Raw genomic sequence first — 24514 nt, 5'->3', positions numbered from 1 at the left:
TTCAAGAGACCCACGTGAAAACCAAGGATAGATAGAGGCCAAGTTTTGTCTTCCCTGCACTAGTTTTGACCTCTGATGAAAAGAGAAAGCAAAAGTCTCCATTGAGCATTTGTAATCACAAATCAGCCCTCTTTTTTAGTTTATAGCTCAAAGTCTGCCTGACAGCGAAGCCCAAGAGTATTGTATTCAAAAATGTATTTAAAGTGTTCAAGGTGAATAATGGTCTGCCTACTAACAATACTAATACCTTCCAAAAGAAAGCAGCTTCAATCCACTTATAAAAAAATTTTGAAAAATAATCTTCCAGATTTCTTGGACAAAGGCAAATATTGAGGAGGGGGGCTGGGGAATGATCTAAGAGGGGAAGAGAGAGAACAAATATGATAATATTTTAACATAGAAGTAGTCTGGATAAAGGATATATATGTAAGTGTGTGCATATACTTTTTCAGGTTTTTTTGTGTCAAAATGCAAAGCTAAAGGAAACAAACAAAACACTCCTGCAATCATCCGTGAAGTCCCTCTTTCCCTTTCACACCACATCTAATATATCAGTAAATCTGAACACTGCACATATATGCATCAGCCTTCATTTCTTATCACCTCCATTACTATCAGACCTGCTGCTATTGATGAATTGCCAAAAATTGATTTTCCTTAAATATTTTTATTTTACCTTAATCTTTGAAAGATATTTTTACTGGATATGGAATATTATTTTGGTAGGTTTCTATTTTTTTTGTCATTTTCAAAGTGAAATAGCATTAAATTCTGCCTTCCATTATTTCTGTCAACTACTTGGATTACTGATGTTCTCTTTCTCCGGTTATTATCGGTATTTTTCTCTCCATCTTTGTTGTCAGCATTTTGACCACAGCATGCCTTGTGGTGGGCTTCCCTGGAGGCTCAGGGGTAAACAACCAGCCTGCAATGCAGGAGTCGCAAGAAATACAGGTTCCATCCCCGGGGCCCGAAAATCCCCTGGAGGAGGGCATTGCAACCACTCCAGTATTCTTGCCTGGAGAATCCCATGGACAGGTTGGTGGGCAGCAGTCCATGTTCACAAAGAGTCAGACATGGCTGAAGAACTTAGCACTTGTGCCTTGGTATGGTTTTGCTTTTGTTTATACTGACCTGAGTGGGCTACGTTTTGTTTTGCTGGGACGATGGGGGCCGAGGGGGTGTTACTGGTTCCATTCTTTTTCTACTCTTGCCTCATGACTCTGGTTCTATATAAATTTGTCTTGTTGAGTATCTGACATGTTTTATTCTTCTATCGACCTGTTTTTCTTTTTCTACTTCATTTTGTCTCTATGCTTGAGTTTGTGTGTTTTTATATTGACCAGTCTTTGAGTTCACCAATACTGTACTTTCCATTTCAATCTGATCTTTAATTTATCCCCTGAGTTTTTACTTTCAGATATAATAGCTTTCAAAAGTCCATTAGGTTGTTTTTGGAGACAAAAAATTTTCTGGTGATGTTCTTAACACATCTTAATTACATCTATTCTTGTCTATTTTTTTTCATAATTTTTTAACACATTTATCATAGTAAGGGCTTGCCTTGTGGCTCAGCTGGTAAATAATCCACTTGCAATGTGGGGACCTGGGTTTGATCACTGGATTGGGACGATCCCTTGGAGAAGACTAGAGAATTCTATGGACTGTACATGACTGAGTGACTTGGCTACTGGCTCCTATCCAGTATAAAATTATTTAAATTTCTAGTCTTGTAACACCACTTATGAACTGTTTATGTATATGACTTGTGTGTGTGTGTGTGTGTGTGTGTGTATAGATTGTTCTTGATTATTGATACTATTTTCCTACCTTTTTGGAAGTCTTATGATTTTTTGATTGTATGTCAAATACCATGTATAAAAGAATCATACTGGTCCAGATGAAGTTATCTTTCACCATAAAGTGACTCATCTTTTAATTTTCTTTAAAGTGGATAGGGTGGGAATGTGTCACTTTAATTAGGCAATTAGAGGGATTAAGTTTGAGTACCACTATAGTTGTGGGCTTCCCTGGTGGCTCAGGTGGTAAAGAATCTGCCTGTAAAACCTGGTTCAATCCCTGTGTTGGGAAGATGCCCTAAAGATGGGAATGGCAACCCACTCCAGTATTCCTTCCTGGAGAATCCCATGGACAGAGGAACCTGGTGAGATACAGTCCATGGGGTCCCAGAGAGTCAGGCACGACTAAGTGACTAAAGCTTTCATTTTCACAGTTATTTTATCTCTGTGATCTATGAGAAAGTCAGTTCTTCTCTTGACTTATTTTCATTTTAATTACTTCCCATCTTACTACACACAGCATCAAAGTTTGGCAGATATCTTGAGGGTCTTACCAGTCAGGTATGTAAGATCCTACTATTCTTGGACTTCCCTGGTGGTGCAGTGGATAGGAATCCCCCTGCCAATGCAGGGGACATGGGTTTGATCCCTGGTTCAGGAAGATTCCACATGCCATGGAGCAGCTGAGCCTGTGCACCACAGCTATTGAGCCCAGGCTCTAGAGCCTGCAAGCTACAACCACTGAAGCTTGTGTGCCTAAAGTCTGCTCCACCACAAGAGAAGCTCCCACACTGAGAAGTCAGTGCGCTGCAACTAGACAACAGCCCCCACTCTCTGCAACTAGAGAAAGCCTGTGTGCATCAGTGAAGACTCAGTACGACCAAAAATAAATAAATACATAAAATAAATGTTTAAGAGTCTACTATTCTTCAGCTTCGTCATCTCCTCCCCACTTTTAAACAGTAAAATCTCCACTTCATTTTTTTTTTTTTGTCCTGAAGCCATGCCTTCCTTCTACTAAAGGACACACTCGTGCTTTTTAACTGGCTTTTTAGCTATTCCCAGACTCATTGTCACAGGTGTGACCTTGGTGCAGGTCTCCAATCTTGGTGCACTATTTCATCCATGGCTTCTATATACTGTTTTTTGTTTGTTGATAACTCTTTCTTCTGGTTAGTCTTTGCTTCCTCAACAGCAGGAAAACTTTGGGAGGTTTCTCTTTTTTTTCCCCTCAGAAGCTTTTGACTTTGTTTCAAAGTCTTCTCTCAGTTTTATCTCAGTCTTGAACAAACGGCTTGTGGGAAAGGTGACAATTTGAGGACCTTCAAATCTCTACTATTGTTATTCTAGTCTATGTAACCACTGAAAGCTTGTCAGTTTCTCTTTCTTCGGTCATAGGCTGTCTGCTTTGGCCAAGATCTGATTCACACACACACACACACACACACAAACAGAAGCAACAATGGCAGATTGATAACTAATGCTCCCTATTCTGGAATTTAAACTAATTTAATGTGGGAGACCTGGGTTCTATCCCTGGGTTGGGAAGATCCCCTGGAGGAGGGCATGGCAACCCACTCTAGTATTCTTGCCTGGAGAATCCCCATGGACAGAAGAACCTGGTGGGCTACAGTCCATGGGGTTGCAAAGTGTCAGACACAACTGAGCGACTAAGCACAGCAATTCTTCTATAGACCTTTAAAACCCTAAAAATGTATTTTAAAAAAATTTTAGAGTCTTTCCTTCCCTGTTTTGACTTTTTTAATCTACATTATATTGGAAGCAGAAATGTGCATTTTGAGTCTCTGTTTTATATTACCATATCCTCCTTCATTTCACTGAGGCTTTCCTAAAATAACCATTTTAAAATTATTATTAAATTTGTGCTGCTATACTTCTTTGAACTAGAAATTTTATTTTGCTATATTTTTTGAGGAACTGTGCTCCTTAGGTATCTAATATTTTTTGTCTGTGGCCCTATGTCATCTGGCGGTTTTAGCAACCTTGTTCGTGGTTGTGTATGGTTTTAGATTCTCTGTTCTATCTTTTTTAAAAAATCAATTTTTATTGGAGTAGAGTTGCTTTACAATGTTGTGTTGGTTTCTTCTGTACAAAAAAAATTGATTCAGCTAAACATAAATATATATCCCCTCTTTTTTGGACTTCCTTCCCATTTAGATTACCACAGAGCATTGAATAGAGTTCCTTGTGCTATACAGTAGGCTCTCAAATCTTGGGTGAGTTTAAAGATTGAAAATACCCTGAAGAAGTCAAGAATTTCTCACAGTTTTCAAAGATTTGTGTTTTCTGGTTTTTTTCCCTCCTCTAGGATTATATCAAACTGTTTTCCCCTTCCATCTCTGGGATTCAGTCACCCTGATCTTCATTCCACCTGCTGTTTGGTTGTTTCTTTTTTGTCTCTGCTGCTGCTGCTAAGTCGCTTCAGTCGTGTCCGACTGTGTGCGACCCCATAGATGGCAGCCCACCAGGCTCCCCCGTCCCTGGGATTCTCCAGGCAAGGACACTGGAGTGGGTTGCCACTGCCTTCTCCAATGCATGAAAGTGAAAGTGAAAGTGGAGTCGCTCAGTCGTGTCTGACTCTTTGCGACCCCATGGATTGCAGCCTACCAGGCTCCTCCGTCCATGGAATTTTCCAGGCAAGAACACTGGAGTGGGGTGCCGTTGCCTTCTCCTTTTGTCTCTGAAATACTCTTAACTGCCAGATCCTTTCTCTTTTCTTTTAATAAAATTATTAATTTCTCAGCTCTCCATATCAGGAAGTTCTTCACTAAATTCTCAGTCTAGATCAAATTCTTTGTTATAATCTGACAACTACTTTTTCCCTTTTTCACTATCTTTTCCCCCATTCTAAGCACTTATTTTATATTATGCATCTACCAATGTGATAATTTTACTAATGTCTGTCCTTTCTTTTATTTTGAAAGCTCTGTGAAAGTAGACATAGTTCTTTGATTTGTACAAATGTGGATCTCCAGTCTTTAAAACTCAGTGCCTGACCAGTGACAGGAAAAAAATTCTTGTTTATGAATGAAATAAGTACTATTTATTCTACTCCAGCTGAGACTATCCATTTTCATTCATTGTATTGATAATTTTTGTGGCTAACAAAGTTTTAACATCTCCTGGCTCTCTATGACCACTTTTAAATCATTATTTTCTAGCTTATCAAAAATGCAATTTTTCTTTGAGACTCATTTTATGAGACAATTTTATCTTCTTCAGTTCAGTGTCCAGCTATTTGTGACCCAATGAATGACAGCATGTCAGGCCTCCCTGTCCATCATCAACTCCCAGAGTCACCCAAACCCATGTCCATTAAGTCGGTGATGCCATCCAACCATCTCAACCTCTGTCTTCCCTTTCTCCTCTTACCCTCAATCTTTCCCAGCATCAAGGTCTTCTTACTTAACTATTTATTTCTCTGATAGATGACCATAATAAGGCAAAGAAAAAATTGTGTTTTGTAAAAAATAAAAAGCATAAAAAATTTTTTTAAAAATTAAAAGCATGAGGCTAAAGTGATAAAATTTATTTTGAAAGTACTGGAAGACCTGTGTAAACCTGAATAAAACTTGATTTAGTATCACTGTCCCAGTAATAGAGGAATTTCCTTCATACTTCTATCTCAATAATGTTCCCTCATGTTCTTTATTTTCTCTACACTATCCAATGTTGAGCTTTCCCTGTGGCTCAGTGGTAAAGAATCTGCTTGGAATGCAGGAGACATGAGTCTGACTTGTGGGTCAGGAAGATCCCTGGAGAAGGAAATGGCAGCCCACTCCAGTATTCTTGCCTGGGAATTTCCATGGACAGAGGAGCCTGGCAGGCTACAGTCCATGGGGTCACAAAAGAGTCAAACACAACTTAACAATTAAACAACAATTATCCAGTGTTACTAAAATACTGTTTATTGTATTAATCCTGTTACAAATTATGGATTAAAGTTAAAGAATAAGATATAGACTTCAATGATTAAGACATCTATTTTTAGCTAAACACATTTTTACATAGTTGAAGTCATCTCACTGGAAAATCTCAGGCACTTTATCTAATCTGAATATATTGTCTTCTTACAGATACAATAACCACTACTATGGCAATCTTCAGCAATTATCTGGCCGTATTTTATGTGTGCACATTTATTATTAGCATTCTCATGTCCTGGAAGTTGAAGCCTAGAAAAAAAATACTTTCCATTAAGTTCTGAAATTATTTCATGTATCAGTTGTACTTTTTAAATTCGTATTTTGACATATTTATAAAAAAGAAGTAGAAACATCATTTTCCCAGTTCTCTAATAATAAAATAATGAATATTTTGTCATCTGAAATTTCATATTAAATCTAGAATTGGGATGTTAACAATGCCTTCAATTCTGGCTTTCGTCTCTATGACCTCAAACAATTTCAAAGTATCTTCCATTCTCACAGGGGTCTACTATATTTTGTTTATACATTAGTGTTTTTATAAACATTTTATTATATATACAATAATATAATATATATATATAATATATATATATATAATTGTCATGAATCATTAATATCAATTCATTCTCTCCTGGGAAAATTTACCCCAGAGTAAAGATAAAGTTCCTGTTTACTAATAAGTCCAGAAAATAGTTTTAAAAGATTAAATATTTAGATATGTCAATGAGAATCAGAGCAATTTATAAACATTTAAAGAAATATATCATATAATTCCAGAAAAGGGGGCATGCATTTCCTACAAGTGCAGCAATTAGAAATGAGTACGTAATCACTCAGAATTTTAAGTAAATCCAAAATCTTAATTTAACACAAATTATGTTAGAAAATCATGTCTGCTAAGAGTGGATATACTGGAAAACATCTTGCATATTTTAGTCATAATATTTTAAGGTAGAAATCATATTTTAATTTAGATTTTATTTTATTTACTTTTAATTGTTACTTTTTTTAATTTTAGGCATGCTACATAGCACACAGCTTAGTTCCCCAACCAGGGATCAAACCCATATGCCCTGCAGTGTAAGCACAGAGTCTTAACTACTGGACCACCACAGACATCCTGAAATCACATTTTTAAATTAGATTCATCTATTTAAAATTTTATTTGACATTAATTTACTGTTAAGATTTGGGGTAGGAGAGTAAGGAGGAGGAGGAAGGAGAGAGAACTTTATTTTCTTAATGAACCATATACTTCTCACATGCTTAAATGTATCAATTACTGTATTTTCACAATACTCTATGAAGTGGGTTCTATTTTTCATCACATCTTATAGAAAATGGAATAGAAACCAAACAGAATGTTTGGATAAAAGACTATGATGGTAGTGGAGATCAAAACATAAACCCAAGACACTTAAGAGTCTGCACTATCAATTACTCACTATATTTTAAACCATGGAGCTTAAAACTGGGGAACAAGAGTACTGGCAGTTCAGTATTTCCCATGGTCTTGCTAAACTGGTTTTTACACACATTGTGTATGTGCACTAGGATACATTTTATACCTCCACTTCCAGATACCCTAATAAAATCATGGGAATTGAGGTCTATAAATCCTTTTTTGAATGTAGGTAGTAGGTTGAACAAGTATTAGTCACTCAATCATGTCTGACTCTTTGTGAACCCATGCACTGTAGCCTTCCAGGCTACTCTGTCCATGGGATTCTTCAGGCAAGAATACTGGAGTGATTTGCCATTTCCTTCTCCAGGGGATCTTCCAGACCCAGGAATTGAATCCAGATCTCCTGCCTTGCAGGAAGATTCTTTACCATCTCAGCCACCAGCCTAGTCAAAGTTTGCGTAGAACTCACGAATAAAATTCAAGCCCACCCAGAACTTCAAAATGTGTCCTTAATTGGGAATAACTTCTTTGTAGATGCAATTAAGATTAGTGACATGAGGTCACAGACATAGAGAACAGACTTATGGGCACGGGGAGGCAGGGAGAAAGGAGAGAGTAGAATGTATGTAGACAGTACCATGGAAACTGACACTACCATATGTAAAATAGATAGCGAATGGGAATTTGTTGTATGACTCAGGGAACTCAAACTGGGGTTCTTTAAATATATACAGGTGTGGGTAGGGGAGGGAGATGGGAGGGAGGTTCAAGAGGGAGGGGACATTTGTATACCTATGATTGATTCATGTTGATATTTGGCAGAAACCAACACAATTCTCTAAAGCAAATTCCCTTCAATTAAAAAATAAACACAAAAAATAAAATAAAATAAAATAAAATAAACACATTTACATCTAGGTCTTTAATCCATTTTGAGTTTATCTCTGTGTATGGTATTAGGAAGTGTTTTAATTTCATTCTTTTGCATGTAGCTATCCAGTTTTCCCAGCACCACTTATTGAAAAGGCCATCTTTGCCCCATTGTATATTCTTGCCTCCTTTGTCAAAAATAAGGTACCCATAGGTGCATGGATATATTTCTGGGCTTTCTATCTTGTTCTATTGGTCTATATTTCTGTTTTTGTGCCAGTATTATACTGTCTTGAGGACTGTAGCTTTGTAGTGTAATCTGAAGTCAGGAAGGTTGCTTCCTCCAGCTTCATTCTTCTTTCTCAAGACTGCTTTGCTTATTCGGGGTCTTTCATGTTTCTATATGAATTGAGAAATTTTTTGTTCTAGTTCTGTGAAAGATACCATTGGTAAGTTGATAGGGATCACACCGAATCTGTATATTGCATTTGTCAGTATAGTCATTTTCACAATATTTATTCTTCCTACCCAGGAACATGGAATATCTCTCCATCTATTTATGTCATCTTTGATTTATATCATCAGTGTCTTATAATTTTCTGTATACAGTTCTTTTGTCTCCTTCAGTTCAGTTCAGTTCAGTCACTCAATCATGTCCAACTCTTTGTGACCTCATGAATTACAGCATACCAGGCCTCCCTGTCTATCCTTAGGTAGGTTTATTACAAGATATTTAATTCTTTTTGCTGCAATGGTGAATGGGATTGATTCCTTCATTTCTTTTTCTGACTTTTATTGTTAGTATATAGTATTGCAAGTGATTTCTGTGTATTGAGTTTGTATCCTGTGACTTTTCTAAATTCACTGATTAGCTCTAATAATTTTCTGATAGTATCTTTAGGGCTTCCTATGTATGGTATCACGTCACCTGCAAACAGTGAAAGCTTTGCTTCTTCTTTTCTGATGTGGATTCCTTTTATTTCTTTTTCTTCTCTGATTGCTATAGCTAGGACTTCCAAAACTAAGTTGAATAATAGCAGTGAGAGTGGACACCCTTGTCTTAGGCCTGATCTTAGGGAGAATGCTTACAGTTTTTCACCATTGAGTGTAATGTTTTCTGTGAGCTTATCATATATGGTCTTTACTACATTGAGGTAGGTTCCTTCTGTGCCAATTTTCTGAAGAGTTTTAATCATAAATGGGTGTTGAATTTTGTCAAAGGCTTTTTCTGCATCTATTGAGATTATCATTTGGTTTTTATCTTTTAATTTGTTAATATGGTATATCACATTGACTGATTTATGTATATTGAAGAATCCTTGCATCCCTGGGATAAACCCAACTTGCTTATGGTGTATGATCTTTTTAATGTGTTGTTGGATCTGGTACTAGAATTTGTTGGGGATTTTTGCATATTCAAAATGGATTAAAGGCCTAAATGTAAGACCAGAAACTATAAAATTGTTAGAGGAAAACTTAGGCAGAACACTCGATGACATAAATTAAAGAAAAATCCTCTATGACCCACCCACCTTCTAGAACAATGGAAACAAAAACAGAAGTAAACAGGTGGAACCTGATTAAACTTAAAAGCTTTGGCACACAAAAAGAAATTATAAACAAAGTGAAAAGACAACCCTCAAAATGGGAGAAAATAATAGCAAATGGAACAACTGACAAATGATTAATTTTCAAAGTATACAAGCAACTTATACAACTCAATACCAGATAGAAAACAACCCAATCAAAAAGTGGGGAAAAGACCTAAACAGACATTTCTCCAAAGAAAACATATAAATGGCTAACAAACACATGAAAAGATGCTAAACATCGCTTATTATAGAAATGCAGATCAAAACCACAATGAGATATCACCTTACACTGTTCAGAATGGCCATCATCAAAAAGTCTACAAACAATAAATCCTGGAGAGGGTGTGAAGAAAAGGGAATGCTCTTGCCCTGTTGGTGGGAATGTAAATTGATACAGCCACTATGGAAGGCGGTATGGCGATTCCTTATAAAACTAGATATAAAACCAACATATGACCCTGCCTTCCCACTCCTAGGCATATACCCTGAGGAAAGCAAAATTGAGAAAGATACATGTACCCCAATGTCCACCGCAGGACTATTTACAATAGCTAGAACATGGAAGCAACCTAGATGTCCATCAACAGATGAATGGATAAAGAAGTTGTGGTACATATACACAATGGTATATTACTCTGCCATAAAAACAAATGCATTTGAGTCCATTCTAATGAGGTGGATGAACCTAGAGCCTTTTATACAGAGTGTAGTAAGTCAGAAAGAGAAAGATAAATATTGTATAGTAACACAATTATACAGAATCTAGAAAGATGGTACTGAAGAATCTATTTGCAGGTCAGACATAAAGAAGAGACATGGACATGGGGAAAGGGGAGGAGAGGGTGAGATGTATGGAAAGAGTACCATGGAAACTTACTTTACATTATGTAAAATAGATAGCCCAAGGGAATTTGCTGTATGTCTCAAGGAACTCAAACAGGGTCTCTGTATCAACCTAGAGGGGAGGGGTGGGGAGGGAGATGGGAAGGAGGTTTAAGAGGGAGGGGACATATGTACCTATGACTGATTCATGTTGATGTTTGACAGAAAACAACAAAATTCTGTACAGCAGTTATCCTTCAATTAAAAATAAATAAATTTAAATTTTTTTTAAAATAAATAAGTTGAAAATTGAAAACAAAGAAGACTAGTGTCATGATGAAACCATATTGGATTGTACCCTAAATCCAATAAGAATATCCTTATGTGAGAGCAACATACACAGAGAGATGCAGAGAAGGAGCAAAGGAAGTTGGGGGTATAGACAGTTGTCTCTTTGTATCCAGGATGTGGGGGTGGGGAGATTCTATGAGGATCCCCAAGATACCATAGTCTACAGATACTCAAATCCCAGTCAGTCCTCTGTGTCTACATGGTTGCTTGAACTTGAGAATTCAGAACCCGCAGATACAAAGGGCTGGCTTGTCTTTAAATGATGACAAACATTGGCAGAATATCTTATATTTTCATGGAAGTTTACTGTATTTCCTTTATACAATAACATTTTTATAAACAAGTTCCACAGTGTATAAAGAACAAAAAATTGTTTTTAATCATCAACAACAGTTAGATTTCTCTCTGGAAAAGTTTAGCAAGCTCCTTCAAACAAAGGATCTTTCCAGAAAGGAATCAACCCTACCAAGAGCTTGATTTCAAACCTCTGTTCCCTCTGCTTGAGAGAATAAATTTCTGTGCATTAAGCCACCCAGTTTGTAGTGATTTTTTTATGACAGCAAACTAGACAAAGTATGCTAGGTGAGTCCTAGAGAATTGGAGAGCACATTTTAAGAAAATTTCAATACATGCACATGTATTGCAGTCAGACAAACTACACTGAAATTAAAATGACAAATCTGAAATATACTTACTTTGTAACCTTATGCAAGTTTATTTATTCAATTACCTTTTATTAAAAGGCAAAATAGTTATACTTCAATAAGCAATTTCAATGAGCTTTGAAAGGGACATATTTAACTTAGTATAGTATTTAGTATTTTACTAAGTATTTTACTCCTTGCTTTCCATCTTTCCTGTCTTTTACGTATTGATTTCTTACAGGTGCATCTGTTATAAATGTTACCCACATCCACATTAAATATTTCTATTTGGAAGGAAATAATATTGTTCTGTACTGAAATTTTAAAACAGCAAGAGACTTACTTGTCCAGGGTAAGTTTTGTATCATCTAGCCAAACCCAGTTCAGTTGTTTATTGCTGTAGTGTAAGCTAATTGGAAACTTTTCTTCTTGCAAACCGCATTGCATTTTTGACAATTTTGTTATAAAATTCTGCAGAGAGGAAGAGGAAAGTGAATCAAAAAGTGGAACTTTTCTTGCAAAAGAGGAATATAATAGTTTAAATATGTACATTTTACTTCTCTTTGGATTCTCTGTTCTTGATATTGAAAGAATCTGGAGAGATTAACCCTAAATTCTTCAGCCATAGGCTGGATGCTTAGAGCTAATAACTCGTGTATTCACTGAGTAATTTTTTCGGGACACATTTTATTCTAGTCATTTTCTTAAGTTATGGGTTGTAAAAGTAAGCATAAAATCTTAAAACTGTAGTTGCTCAAATTAGGCACTGAAAAAATGAATAGTATTCATTGACTTATGTAATAAATAGTAGTGACACATGGTACAAGATCAGAAATACAGGATTGAAGGAGAAAAATTAACAGGGAATTTTAACAGATTTTAGTGAACTAAGGATATTTTCCAACTGGATCGTCTAGTAAGCTAAAATCTTAAAACAAGATGTATTAACTGAGAGATGATAGTTTGGGATAGGAGGTAGAAGAAATACAATTTGTCACAGGTAAACAGAACAAGGACATAAAAGAGCATAAGGGGACCATGATCTATTTAAATAACCTCAATACAGTTGGAGACCATGGCACACTTTCCTTAGAACAGTGAGATAGAGAGTCCCTAACAACAGAAGAGATAGAGAAATCAGCAGAAATCAGACTACAAGTGATCTTATTTACATTCTACTTAGACTTTTCTCCAAGTGCTAGGGGAAAACCACTCAGGTTTTATTGAAGTACACATTCAAAATTACAAATTGCAGAGATTTTGGTGACTACACTATGGAAAGTAATTCAGAAGAAAATAAAACTTGAGCGATTGCTGTCATCCATAATTTTTCTGATGCCAAAATTTATAAAACAAAATCTTGTCCTTACCATCTCTTCTTCAGTATTCAACTTAAGAAATCCAGAATGTAAATCAGTGCAAAAACGGCGACATTCCTTCCAAGGAATAATGTCTCTTGAAAAATAGTAGCAGTTTTCTCCATACTGATGCCAGTTGTTTGAACAAGTAGGGTATTTCCAAACTACTAAAAATTTAAAATATAACTGAATGATTTCCATCAGTGCAGATCACATCTGTAAGTTGACATAGCAAATCTACAATCTACAAACAAAAACCCTTTTTGATGTTTACATTATAGGCTGTGTGCACTTAAATTTAGTGTTAAATTTATCTTAAGTTAATAACTCACTTCATTGAAAACATTTTGGTCTTTAAGAGTCATAAGCTGTATATTAGGAAATAATTTTTAATGACAAAATTAGAAATGTGTCAGGAAACCTATCCAGTGTATATGACTGTAAAAATTATCAACATAATATTCTTTCTTTATTTTCACATGAGAATAAAATATGCATATAATTATCTTTAAAAAACTGTAAGTTTCAAAAATAAGACAATAAGAAATACATATATGAAATCATATAGATATGCCCCAAAATGATGATGCCTTGTGGAAATATTTTATTTAACTTCAAGTTGTCACTTAATAGTGCCATCATCATTTGAGTCTTAATAGATTTGACATATATATTTTCATGTATCCAGTTACATGCATTAAACAAAATAGTTAATTGTCTCTTATCTCCTGCAAATAAAATTATGACTCAGGAACTCATCCAAAATTACCTGTTTTATTTGCTTCCTTGTTGGAGGAATTATTTCCTGGACATCCTTCTGGTTGAAATGGCTTCTTATTCACTGAAGAGAACTCAGAAAGGTCAGTTTTAAACTCAAAAAGAAAAATTTCACACATTCCTATAGGTAAAACATTGTGCTGAATTCAGAGCTACAAAAATGATGAATGAAGCATCATCTACTTCAAAGAACTTAAATGTAATAAAGTCATAATCATAAAAAATCAAATTATAGTACATATACAAGTTCACACAGCCATAATTCAAAGAAGAAAGAAATATTGTTCTGATAACAGTGTTAAGAAAGCTTTTTCACAGAGAAGAAATTTTTAAAGGTATTTCTGGTAAAGGAAACATGAGAACAAATAGTAAGGCAGTATGTAATGTTCTTGATATGCTTAAAAATGGACAACATTTTTATATGTCTCTAGGAAATTAATTTAAGTTCTGTGCAGAGAATATTTACTTTAAGAAATAGAACTGATCAAAATAATGTATTATCTTCAACATATTTCACTATGTGAATAATGGAAAAGTAAACTTGTATTTCATATTTTGACTTACACTCAATGACCAAGTATCCAACAGACAGAAGAAGCCCCATGCAAATGATCCACAGAAACACAGCAACATATTTCCATGAAGAAAGTGGAGTAGGGTGATCTATAAAGAGAGAGATGAATACATCTTGTAACATCAACTCTAAATGTTTATTCATAGTTCTGCTTCTGTTCTAGGTGCAGTAAACTCTACAGCAAGGTAGCTCACATCCTAAAAATAGAGAAAAGGAAGGTAATCTACAAAATCATAACTCATATTGAGGGAATGAGGCAGCTGAATTGATAAAGTGATCAGGTGGTCTGAATTCTAAAGAGATAAAGCCCCGACTCTATGGGAAGACAGCACGCAAACTCTACTTCACCTTTGGCAAAGCATAGGAGGAAAAGTGCCAGCCACATGAGAGTGAAGTATTTCAACAAATCTTCAAGGCTAAAAGCAGACTTCAAAGCAGAGGAATCAGGGATCAAACTGCCAATGTCTGTTTTATCATAGAAAAAGCAAAGGAGTTCCAGAAAAACATCTACTCTGCTTCATTGACTACAATAAAGCTTTGACTGTTTGAATCACAACAAACTGTAGAAAATTCTTAGAGATAGGAATACCTGACCACCTTATCTAACCCCCTGAGAAACCTGTAAAGCTATGACAAACCTAGACAGTGTATTAAAAAGCAGAGGCATTACTTTGCCAACAAAGGTCCTTCTAGTCAAAGCTATGGTTTTTCCAGTAGTCATGTGTGGATATGAGAGTTGGACCACAAAGAAGGCTGAAGGACAAAGAATTGATGGTTTCAAATCGTGATATCAGAGAAGACTTTTGAGAGTCCCTTGAACAGCAAGGCGATCAAACCAATCAATTCTAAAGGAAATCAACACTGAATATTCATTGGAAGGACTGATGATGAAGCTGAAGTTTCAATACTTTGGCCACCTGATGCAAAGAGCAGACACATTGGAAAAGACCCTGATGCTCAGAAAGGCTAAAGGCAGGAGGAGAAGCGTACAACAGAGGATGAGATGGTTGGATGGCATCACCAACTCAATACACATGAGTTTGAGCATGCTCCAGAAGGTAGTGAAGGACAGGGAAACCTCGCGAGCTGCAGCCCATGGGGTGGCAAAGAATCAGACACAATTTACCGACTGAAACTCAACAACAAGCCTGTACCATGTACCCTGCATTGACAGTAGGCAAAAGCCATCTGCTTCTAGAGAAGAGACAGAAAACCAGCTTCTTCCCAATATCCTGAAGTTGTACAAAGCAGAGGACCTTAGCTGCGGCAGAGAGAAGAAACTTCCTCACACATAAAATCCACCAATACACGATACATGCCACAGAGGAAGGACAGAAAATCCACCTGTTGTCATCAGGAGAAGGAAAGGTTTTGGTCTTTTCAGCTAAAAGTGGATTTCCATCAATTACATACTCTAATCTCTGGAACATTTAACCATCATGTCTCTCTTTATATTTTTATATTGGGTATAAGCATGAAACATACCTTGTGGAGTTTTTGGTAATTGATTTGCATCTGTGAAAGAATTTTATAGACAGTGAAAATCTAAGAAGCTTTGTTAGGTAAAAATAAACTTACAAGACAAGATAATGGCTCTAAGTCATTCTGGTTGATCCATGGTAAAATATGAACTGTGGTGAAGTATGTCATTTCATACATACTTATGCACATACATAACAATTAACAATATCATTAATAAAGTTTTCCCAAACCAGTAGATTTTCCCATACAAATCTAAGAAGTACAGCCACTGGTACAATGAATTGTTCATCAGAATTTTAAAAAGAAAATAACTTCTGAATCTATAACAAGCAGAGTGTATTAGGTATTAAGGGGTCTTTAAAAATTTGTTAACAATATATTAAGCAAAGTTTAAAAATACTTCTTCATTAACTGCATGGTGAATCTGTATATCATAAACCGTATTGTAATAATTAGCAATCTAAAAAACTGGAAAGTAATCAATTGAGGTCCTCGTTAAAATACTACATCTTAGCCAAAGTACTGAATATCCATTTGATGTAAGACAAAATAGAATTAGCACACTGATATACAGCTCACTTCTAATCATTCCACATATTGATTTAAAACATATGAGGACTGCAAATTAGCAACAGGAAAAGTACAAATGAAAGAAAATTTTAAATGATAGGAAGATATATCAGTGAACACCATATAATCACATACACTAGTAAATTAATAACATCGGTGTTTGTGTATCAAGAAGCATGTTACTTGGCAAAAGTATACACTGAACTCACAAGGCCAGCAAATACACAAACCAGGAAAACAAGAAAAATAGTCCCTAATTCACAGCAACTGTGTTAGAATAATGAAATTATCTCTTCATTTTCTCACTTCTCTATTTTCCAAATATCCTACTAGATAGTGTTGATATCTTAAATGACAGAAAATTATAAACAACGTATCTCGATCCTCAAACATTTCACTCATTCTAAAAATGCTGATATAATGTTTACAACATAGTTACAGTTATGACTCTCATGGGCAAAATATAATCTTCCCTCAAAAGCACTTATTTTCCTTGTTTAGTAAGAGAAAAAAAGTTTAGATCATGTGTATGTGCATATGAGCCTGATAATGAATAATTCTGTATATTTTTTAAGTAGAAAACACGAAAGACCTTTTTTCTTGGTAGTTTCAAGTCTTTGGCTCCTCTGTGGCTGAGATGATGGTTGAAATAGCAAATCGGAGTAAGTTACAACTTCTTCACTCATTACTGAAAGGCAGAGATACAAGAAATGAAAAAAAATACATTTTAAATTCATGTAAATTGTGAAATCCATAAGTAAAATTGGTATTGAATAAAATGATATTGGGAATGAATTTGAATAACCAGTGATTGATTAGAATACAATTACAAATATGAAAATATTTTAAGAATGAAGAAATTTTAATTTTTAACGGTTACTTAATGAGTTGGTAGGACTTCTCAAGTGGCTCCGTGCTAAAGAATCCACCTGCCAATGCAGGAGAAGCAGGTCCAATCCCTGGGTCAGGAAGAGCCTTTGGAGGATGAAACGGCAACCCACTACAGTCTTCTTGCTGGGACAATCCCCTGGACAGAGGATCCTGGGGGGCTGTAGTTCATAGGGTCACAAAGAGTTGGACACAGCTGAGCGACTGAGCACACATGCAAAGCAGTTGCTATGGTATATTACTTTTGGCCTTTTAAATATTGTCTATTCACAATTGCAAATCTGTTAATATCATTTATTTATAAGTGAAAATGCAAAAGATGATCTGATGGCTTTACTGAATTCTTTCGACTGAAATTTATCCTTATAGCTTGGCACTTCCATTCTTTCACAATTTCACCTGTTCCTGCTTTCTTTCTAGTCTCATCTTTTTCAAATCAATCTATTTTCATTTTCCCCATAATTCCACTGACATGTCTGTTCTTTCTCAACATATGACAAGCACTTCTCCAATTTCAATGTTTTGCTCAAATTCTTCCTTCTCAAGTACATTTTCCTCCTCTATTTGCTCATAATGAATCTGTAGATCAAATTCTACCACCTTTAATAAAATTTCCAGATCCTCCAATAACAATTCATCTCTTTTTCCAATTTTTCTCATTACTTTTTGTTTGTCACCATCCAATTAGTTATCTCCTTTTACCTTATCTTATCTTTCATTAACGTCTCCACAATGTATGATGAATTTCTTGATACATCTTATTAACCTTGTTACTGCTGTAATTGTTTATTAGATTTCTATATGAAGTATAAAAAGTAACGGTTTGTGTATTAAACTTTAATTTGAGAAAATTTGAAAAATATTTTTCATGATTAAACATTTTATAAAATTTGATAGGAATCTGTGTGAAAATTTTTTATGCCCTTACTGAAGGATAATATATCCAATTTATGCATAGCTTAATTATGTCTAATTATGCTTTACCCTGGTGGAATTTTATATTTCTTCATTTATTTTCTTTAAACCTCAAATTTATACCAGTTAATAATGTCAAGGTATCATAAAATGTCAAATTAAATAAATAGTATCAGTGATAATAATAATGCCATATCAAATAGTATCAGTGAAATTACTAAAAATAGATAATAATTAGAATCACTTCTTTATTCCAACTCATCTGAGTTCTCTTCTAGCATCACTCTTTTCTTCAATTCTTTCTCTCTTCCTTTCTTCTCTGTTCTCTTTTCCCACTCTGTCACTCATACTTTTATTTCCTCTCCTCCCAAATGATATTTATAGAGATATATAAATGTATATATATGATTGAAAATTATATATAATCATATAAAATTATATTATTATTTTTAAAACATATCTGCATATTGATATACAAGTTTTCTTTGCATCTATAACTTCAGTTTCTTTGATCCAAATTCCCTCAAAATTCCAAAAATACATGAGAAACAATAGAAATCTGCGAAATTAGCAAATACCTGATTTTTAGAAGACAGCGTCTGAACTTTTGCAGAGTATGTGTATATATCCTCGGAAGAAGCAATCTTATCTTTTATCACAGCAGTTTGAACTTAAGAATTTTGATCATCAAGAGCCCAGAAAATAAGCCAAGAAAAGAAATACACAGGCTAATAATGCCTTTGCCTGTTGTATGAGACACTCTGTCAGGTGAGAGCAGAATTCAAGAGTAAGAGTGCTCTGGATGTAGCCACACAGGAAACTGTTTTACTGCTGCTCACTTTAGCTCTGCATCATCTCTAGATTGGGCATGTCATCAATCTTACCTTGAATTACACAAGATACCTAACATATTTTCACTAAAGACCAGTTTTACTCAACCCTTGCTTTGTCACAGACATACTTGAATACATCATTTATTGTTTTTTTTAAAAAGTAGCTTCAAGTGCTTTTAATTGTTTCCAGTGGACTTGATTACATTTCACATTCATTTTATATTTACATTTTACATGCTATTTTGGAACTATTATTTATAGACACTTGTGATGTCTCTTTGTGAACTCTTTCCATTGTAGGGTAAGTACTATTTTTCATCACTAGATGGTGCATGCACAATTTTCACAGTTCTCAGCATTTATTATTAGTGGGTTATTAATTCCCAAATAATTTTAATCAGCTATAGTCACTAAAAAACAAAACTACAAATACTAATCAATGAAATATTCACATTTATATAAAATTCATTTTCTCAAAATAATTTTACTCTTTGTGGAATAGAAAACACTTAAGACATTTGGACAATTCTAGCATTATTTTAGCTTAGGTTAGTTTAAATTTTATATTCATTTTGCAATGTTAACATTTTCAAAGATTTTTATTTAGTTAATCTTGGGTCATTCTTCATCACCCTCAGAAAAATGAACATAGTTCAAGACACTAAGTAAAAAGAAAAGATATATATATATTTGGATAAATAAATAATATGTGGAAATAGGGGTAATAACCCCTTTGTAACTGGATATAATATAGAAAAAAAGGAAAATATAATAAAGTATCAAATAAATCCAAGAAAGCAGGACAACTTTATCACTAAAAAATGATAAAATAAATTTCAAAGGAAAAAGCGTATTTGACCCCCTCAACTATTTAAATCTTTATTTAATTTTAAATTTATTATTGAAGGTAAACAGGGAGTGAAATATATACATATACTAAAACCTACAAATAATAACTATAAGTAATCATGTCTTGAGAATCCAATTCTGTAATATATGGGAAGACAGAGAACATAGAACATTCACAGACTTTTAGTGTTAATCAAAATTACTAATCAATTAAGATAAAAGGAAGAAGGAAAACTCTACTATAATAAGATACTATACTATACTCTCTAAAACTCTACTATAATAAGATATAATAATAATCTTCAATTAATCTCACTTGCAAACATGGTTTAAATAGAAATAACTTCTGCTATTCAGGTATTAAATGCTAGCAGACCAATATTTGAAAATTGTATTTAAAATTTACTCTCTCTTAGTCAGAATTCCTCCATTGGAAATTAATTCAATGAAAATAAGCCAAAAAAGGGAAACATTTTCTATTGCTCAGAGAATGGGAATTTATAATTCAAAGGGGAAATTTAAAATGTCTACACATAGTATACTGGGATAAATTATATTATAAGAAAGTTACCGTGCATTTCTTAAGAGTACAAAAACATATTTCTGTGGCATATTTATTAGTATATAGGTAATAAATAATATTTGTTCCATTGATGTGTTTAGAGAGGAAAATGGCAGGATGAGAAACTTCAAAACATTGACATTTCACTAAATCAATGACAAAACTGGCAAAATTTTTCCAACTCAATTTCTTTCAGAACTCTGGAATCTAATAAAATACAAGAAGTAGGGAACCATTTCATGAAGAAATAAGTTGCTAAATTTGGTAAGAAGCATTTGTTTCATTCAAAGTGAATAGAAACAGGATGCTAATTTTTTTTTTAATTGAAGTATAGTTGATTTACAATTTGTTAGTTTCAGGCATACAGCAAAGTGATTTGTTTGGGGGATTTTTTTTGCAGTGTTTATTCCAGTATAGGTTATTACAAGATATTGGATATAATTCCCTATGTTATACAGTGAATTCTTGTTGTTTACCTATTTTATATAGTTTGCATCTGTTAACTCCGTACTCCTAAATTGTCCTTCCTCACCTCCCTTTCCCCTTTGGTAACCAAAATTTGTTTTCTACGTCTATAAATCTGTTTCTGTTTTGTATATAGATTCATTTGTATTATTTTTTATAATACACATATAAGTGATATCATACAGCATTTGTCTTTCTCTGTCTAACTTATTTCACTAAACATACTATTCTCTAGGTCCATCCACATTGAAACAAATGGCATTATTTATTCTTTTAATGGCTGAGTATATTCATATATTGCCACATCTTCCTAATCCAGTTGTCTATTGACAGACACTCAGGTTGGTTCTGTCTTGGCGACTATAAATAATGGTGCTATGAACATTGGGATGCATGTATTATTTTAAGTTACACTTTTCATTTTTCTCATATATATACCCAGTAGTGGATTTACTAGATTATATGGTAGCTCTATCTTTAGGTTTTTAAGAAACCTCCAAACTGCTTTCTATAGTAGCTGCACCAATTTACATTCTCATTAACAGTGCCAGAGGGTTCCCTTTGCTCCACACCAGCACTTATTATTTGTAGACTTTTTGATGATGACGATGTTGGCCATTCTGATGTGATCATTCATTTGTCCAACATTTACACTATCCATGCTATATATACTACCTATTCTTTTTGTTTTGTTTTGTTTTGTTTTAGTATAGAGGAAAGTAGTTTATATAAAACTTGATACTATCTTCTATTTCAAGCATCCACTGAGGGTCTTAGAACATTTCCCCTGTGAATAAGGGGAGACTACTATACTGATGCCTTCAACAGAGAAAGCCAGATTCTGAAGAAGTTTGCAGCAAATGAAGCAAAGGTGCTTCCCTAGTGACTCAGACAGTAAAGAATCTGCTTCCAATGTGAGAGACCTAGGATCAATCCCTGGATCAGGAAGATCCCCTGGAGAAGGGAATGGCTACCCACTCCAGTATCCTTGCCTGGAGAATTCCATGAACAGAGAAGCCTGGAGGGCCATATAGTACATGGGGTTGCAAAGAGTTGGACGTGACTGAGAGAATAACATTTTCAATTTCAAGGAAAAGTATGAAAGAAAAATCTGAGATCCACACCAATGTGGTCTTTGAGTTGAGTCTGAGGTGTGTTTTAAAGGGGAAGAACAAAGTAGCTGGAATTAATCATCATCTTCCAACATTTCTGTGACATTTTTTAATCATAGTTTCAGCATTCAGGATATCTCTGGTTTATAATTCTCTGGCCAGGTGGTCCATGGCTTAGGAATCTGTCAGCTCATCTTAACCTGGAGAAACAACCAGAGCTTGTACATTGTTGTTGCTGGGTAGCTAAGTCATGTCCAACTCTGTGACCCCATCAACTGCAGCACATCAGGCTTCCCTGTCCTTCACTATCTCCCTGAGATGGCTCAAACTCATGTTGATTGAGTTGATGATGCCATCCAACCAATTCATCCTCTATTATCCCCTTCTCCTCTTGGCCTAAATCTTTCCCAGCATCAGGGTGTTTTCCAGTGAGTCAGGTGTTCGCATCAGGTGGCTAAAGTATTGGAGCTTCAGCTTGAGCATCAGTCCTTCCAATGAATATTCAGGGTTGATTTCTATTAGGATTGACTGTTTTTATCTCCTTGCTGTCCAAGGGACTCTCTCAAGAGTCTTCTCCAGCGGCACAGTTAGAAAGCATCAAGTTCGTATGTTGATAATAAGAGTCTACCTGTCAATATAGGGGACACATGTTCAATCCCTGGTCCAGGAAGCTTCCACATGCTGCAGAGTTACTAAGCTCATGCAACACAACTACAGAGCCTATGTGCTAGAGCCAGCAAGCTGCAATTTCTGAGCCCACATGATGCAGCTACGGAAGTCTGCGTGCCCCAGAACCTGTGCTCTGCAACAAGAAAGCCAATGCAATGAGAAGCCCATGTATTGCAACAAACAGTAGCCCCTGCTTGCAGCAACTAGAGAAAGCCCACGCAAAGCAGCAAAGATCCAGTGCAGACAAAAATGAAGAAATAAATATTTTAAAAGAAGCAACTATAGTACAGGAATGATATTATCAACAACAGCAATTTTAATCACCTGACTTTGGTTGATTAGCATTCAGTTAACATAGAATTGACCCACTCCATTGCTCTTGCCTGGAGAATCTCAGGGGCGGGGGAGTCTGGTAGGCTGCAGTCCATGGGGTCGCACAGAGTTGGACACTCCTGAAGCGACTTAGCAGCATCAGCAGCAGCATAGAATTGAGGTCAGGGAAGACAAGAAAGAGAAGAAAATTTTGGACAGAAAGATTAATCATTAATTCGGTAAGGGAAGCTGGTTTTAAGGAGACTCAGTTTCACTCAGTAACAGCCAAGTGGAGGAAATGTACAATACACGGTATGTGTAAAGACCAGAGACTTTCTACGCCCTCTCTGGGCAGGTGCACCACCTTCCCAGCATATGGATGTGTTTACCAATCCAGAACTTCTCTAAATCCGTTTGCTTAGGGTTTCTGTGGAGGCATCATCATGTATACATGGTTGATTAAATCATTTGCTATTGGCAACTCAGTTCATCATCAGCCCTTCTCCCCTCCCTGTCCTTCTGAGTTGGGACTGAAATTTCCAACTTTCTAATCCTATGGTTGGCTCCTTGGGCAACCAATCCTGGTTCTTTAAGAGTTACCTCATGGGTATAAACTTAAAAATGGTTGCAAGGGGCTTATTATAAACCACAAAAGATGCTCCTTTCACACTTCACAGGAAATTATGAGAGTTTTAGAAAGTCTCAGGTACCAGGGAGTGAGACCAAACATGCATTTCCTATAATGTCACAGTATTACAGATAATATATATGAGCAAATTGTTGTATGTTTTTTCAGCTCTACACTTCTTAAAAAGTCCTTATCTTCATTCCAAAAGAGTAATACAAAAAAATCATTGAAATTATTCTTTTCAGAAAAATGAGGATGGAACTTCCCAAGTTAGCAGACCACATGCTGTGCTGTGCTTAGTCGATCAGTCGTGTCTGACTCTTTGTGACCCCATGGACTGTAACCCGCCTGGCTCCTCTGTCCATGGGATTCTCCAGGCAAGAACACTGGAGTGAACTGCCATGCCCTCCTCCAGGGGATCTTCCCAACCCAGGGACTGAACCCAGATCTCCTGCATTGCAGGTGGATTCTTTACCATCTGAGTCACTAGGGAAGCTCATAACTGCTGGAACTGAAGCTGTGAGTTCTAACTCTTGCCTGGGCATGCTCAGTCTCTTCAATTGTATCCCACTCTTTGTGATCCTATGGACTACTGCCCCCAGGATCCTCCATCCATGGAATTCTCCAGGCAAGAATACTGGAGTGGGTAGCCATTCCTTTCTTCAGGGGAATCTTCCCCACCCAGGAACTGAACCCATCTCCTGAGTCTCCTGCATGGCAGGCAAATTCCTTACCCACTGAGCCTCCTGAGAAGCCCCATGGAGCACTGAAATAAAGCCAATGTGTGTAATTTAGTGCCAGTTTTTTTTTTGTTTTTTGATGTTTTTTGTCCATGACACTTGACACATGGGATTTTGATCAAACCAGTCAGGGAACTAAGATCCCATGTTTTCATATTTTTATCTGAAAAAATAGTGTTTGATATGTACATTATGAAATCCTTTAGATATAAAATACTTACGTTTTAATGACACTAAGATTATTTTGCTTTCATAGCATCATAGTATTCTATATTTTTAGACACATATACAAGTATTGATTTATCATCCCTTAATAAATTGTTCCCAAAATGCTATATACACTCTAT

General features: G+C 35.4%; 1 protein-coding gene across 4 annotated transcripts; it reads right to left on the bottom strand.

The window, feature by feature from the left end:
* Nucleotides 1-5722: 5722 nt before the first annotated feature.
* On the bottom strand, nucleotides 5723-18736 carry LOC122423856 (natural killer cells antigen CD94-like). 4 transcript variants are annotated; one of them, XM_043441296.1, is made up of 8 exons: nucleotides 18576-18736; nucleotides 16787-16882; nucleotides 15628-15657; nucleotides 14133-14231; nucleotides 13561-13632; nucleotides 12804-12958; nucleotides 11777-11904; nucleotides 5723-5995 (listed from the first exon to the last, which is right to left on the bottom strand). In XM_043441296.1, the coding sequence occupies exons 2-8, from the start codon at nucleotides 16878-16880 to the stop codon at nucleotides 5869-5871; spliced, it is 705 nt and encodes a 234-aa protein (XP_043297231.1). In that variant the 5' UTR covers nucleotides 16881-16882; nucleotides 18576-18736; the 3' UTR covers nucleotides 5723-5868. The 4 variants fall into 4 exon arrangements, with proteins under 4 accessions (XP_043297231.1, XP_043297234.1, XP_043297233.1 ...); XM_043441299.1 differs by lacking the exon at nucleotides 14133-14231; XM_043441298.1 differs by lacking the exon at nucleotides 15628-15657.
* Nucleotides 18737-24514: the final 5778 nt, after the last annotated feature.

Source organism: Cervus canadensis, chromosome 21 (genome assembly GCF_019320065.1).
Source record: "Cervus canadensis isolate Bull #8, Minnesota chromosome 21, ASM1932006v1, whole genome shotgun sequence".
NCBI classification, from domain to species: domain Eukaryota; kingdom Metazoa; phylum Chordata; class Mammalia; order Artiodactyla; family Cervidae; genus Cervus; species Cervus canadensis.
Note: the sequence above shows the minus strand (reverse complement) of the source record. Positions and strands in the feature narration are given on the sequence as shown.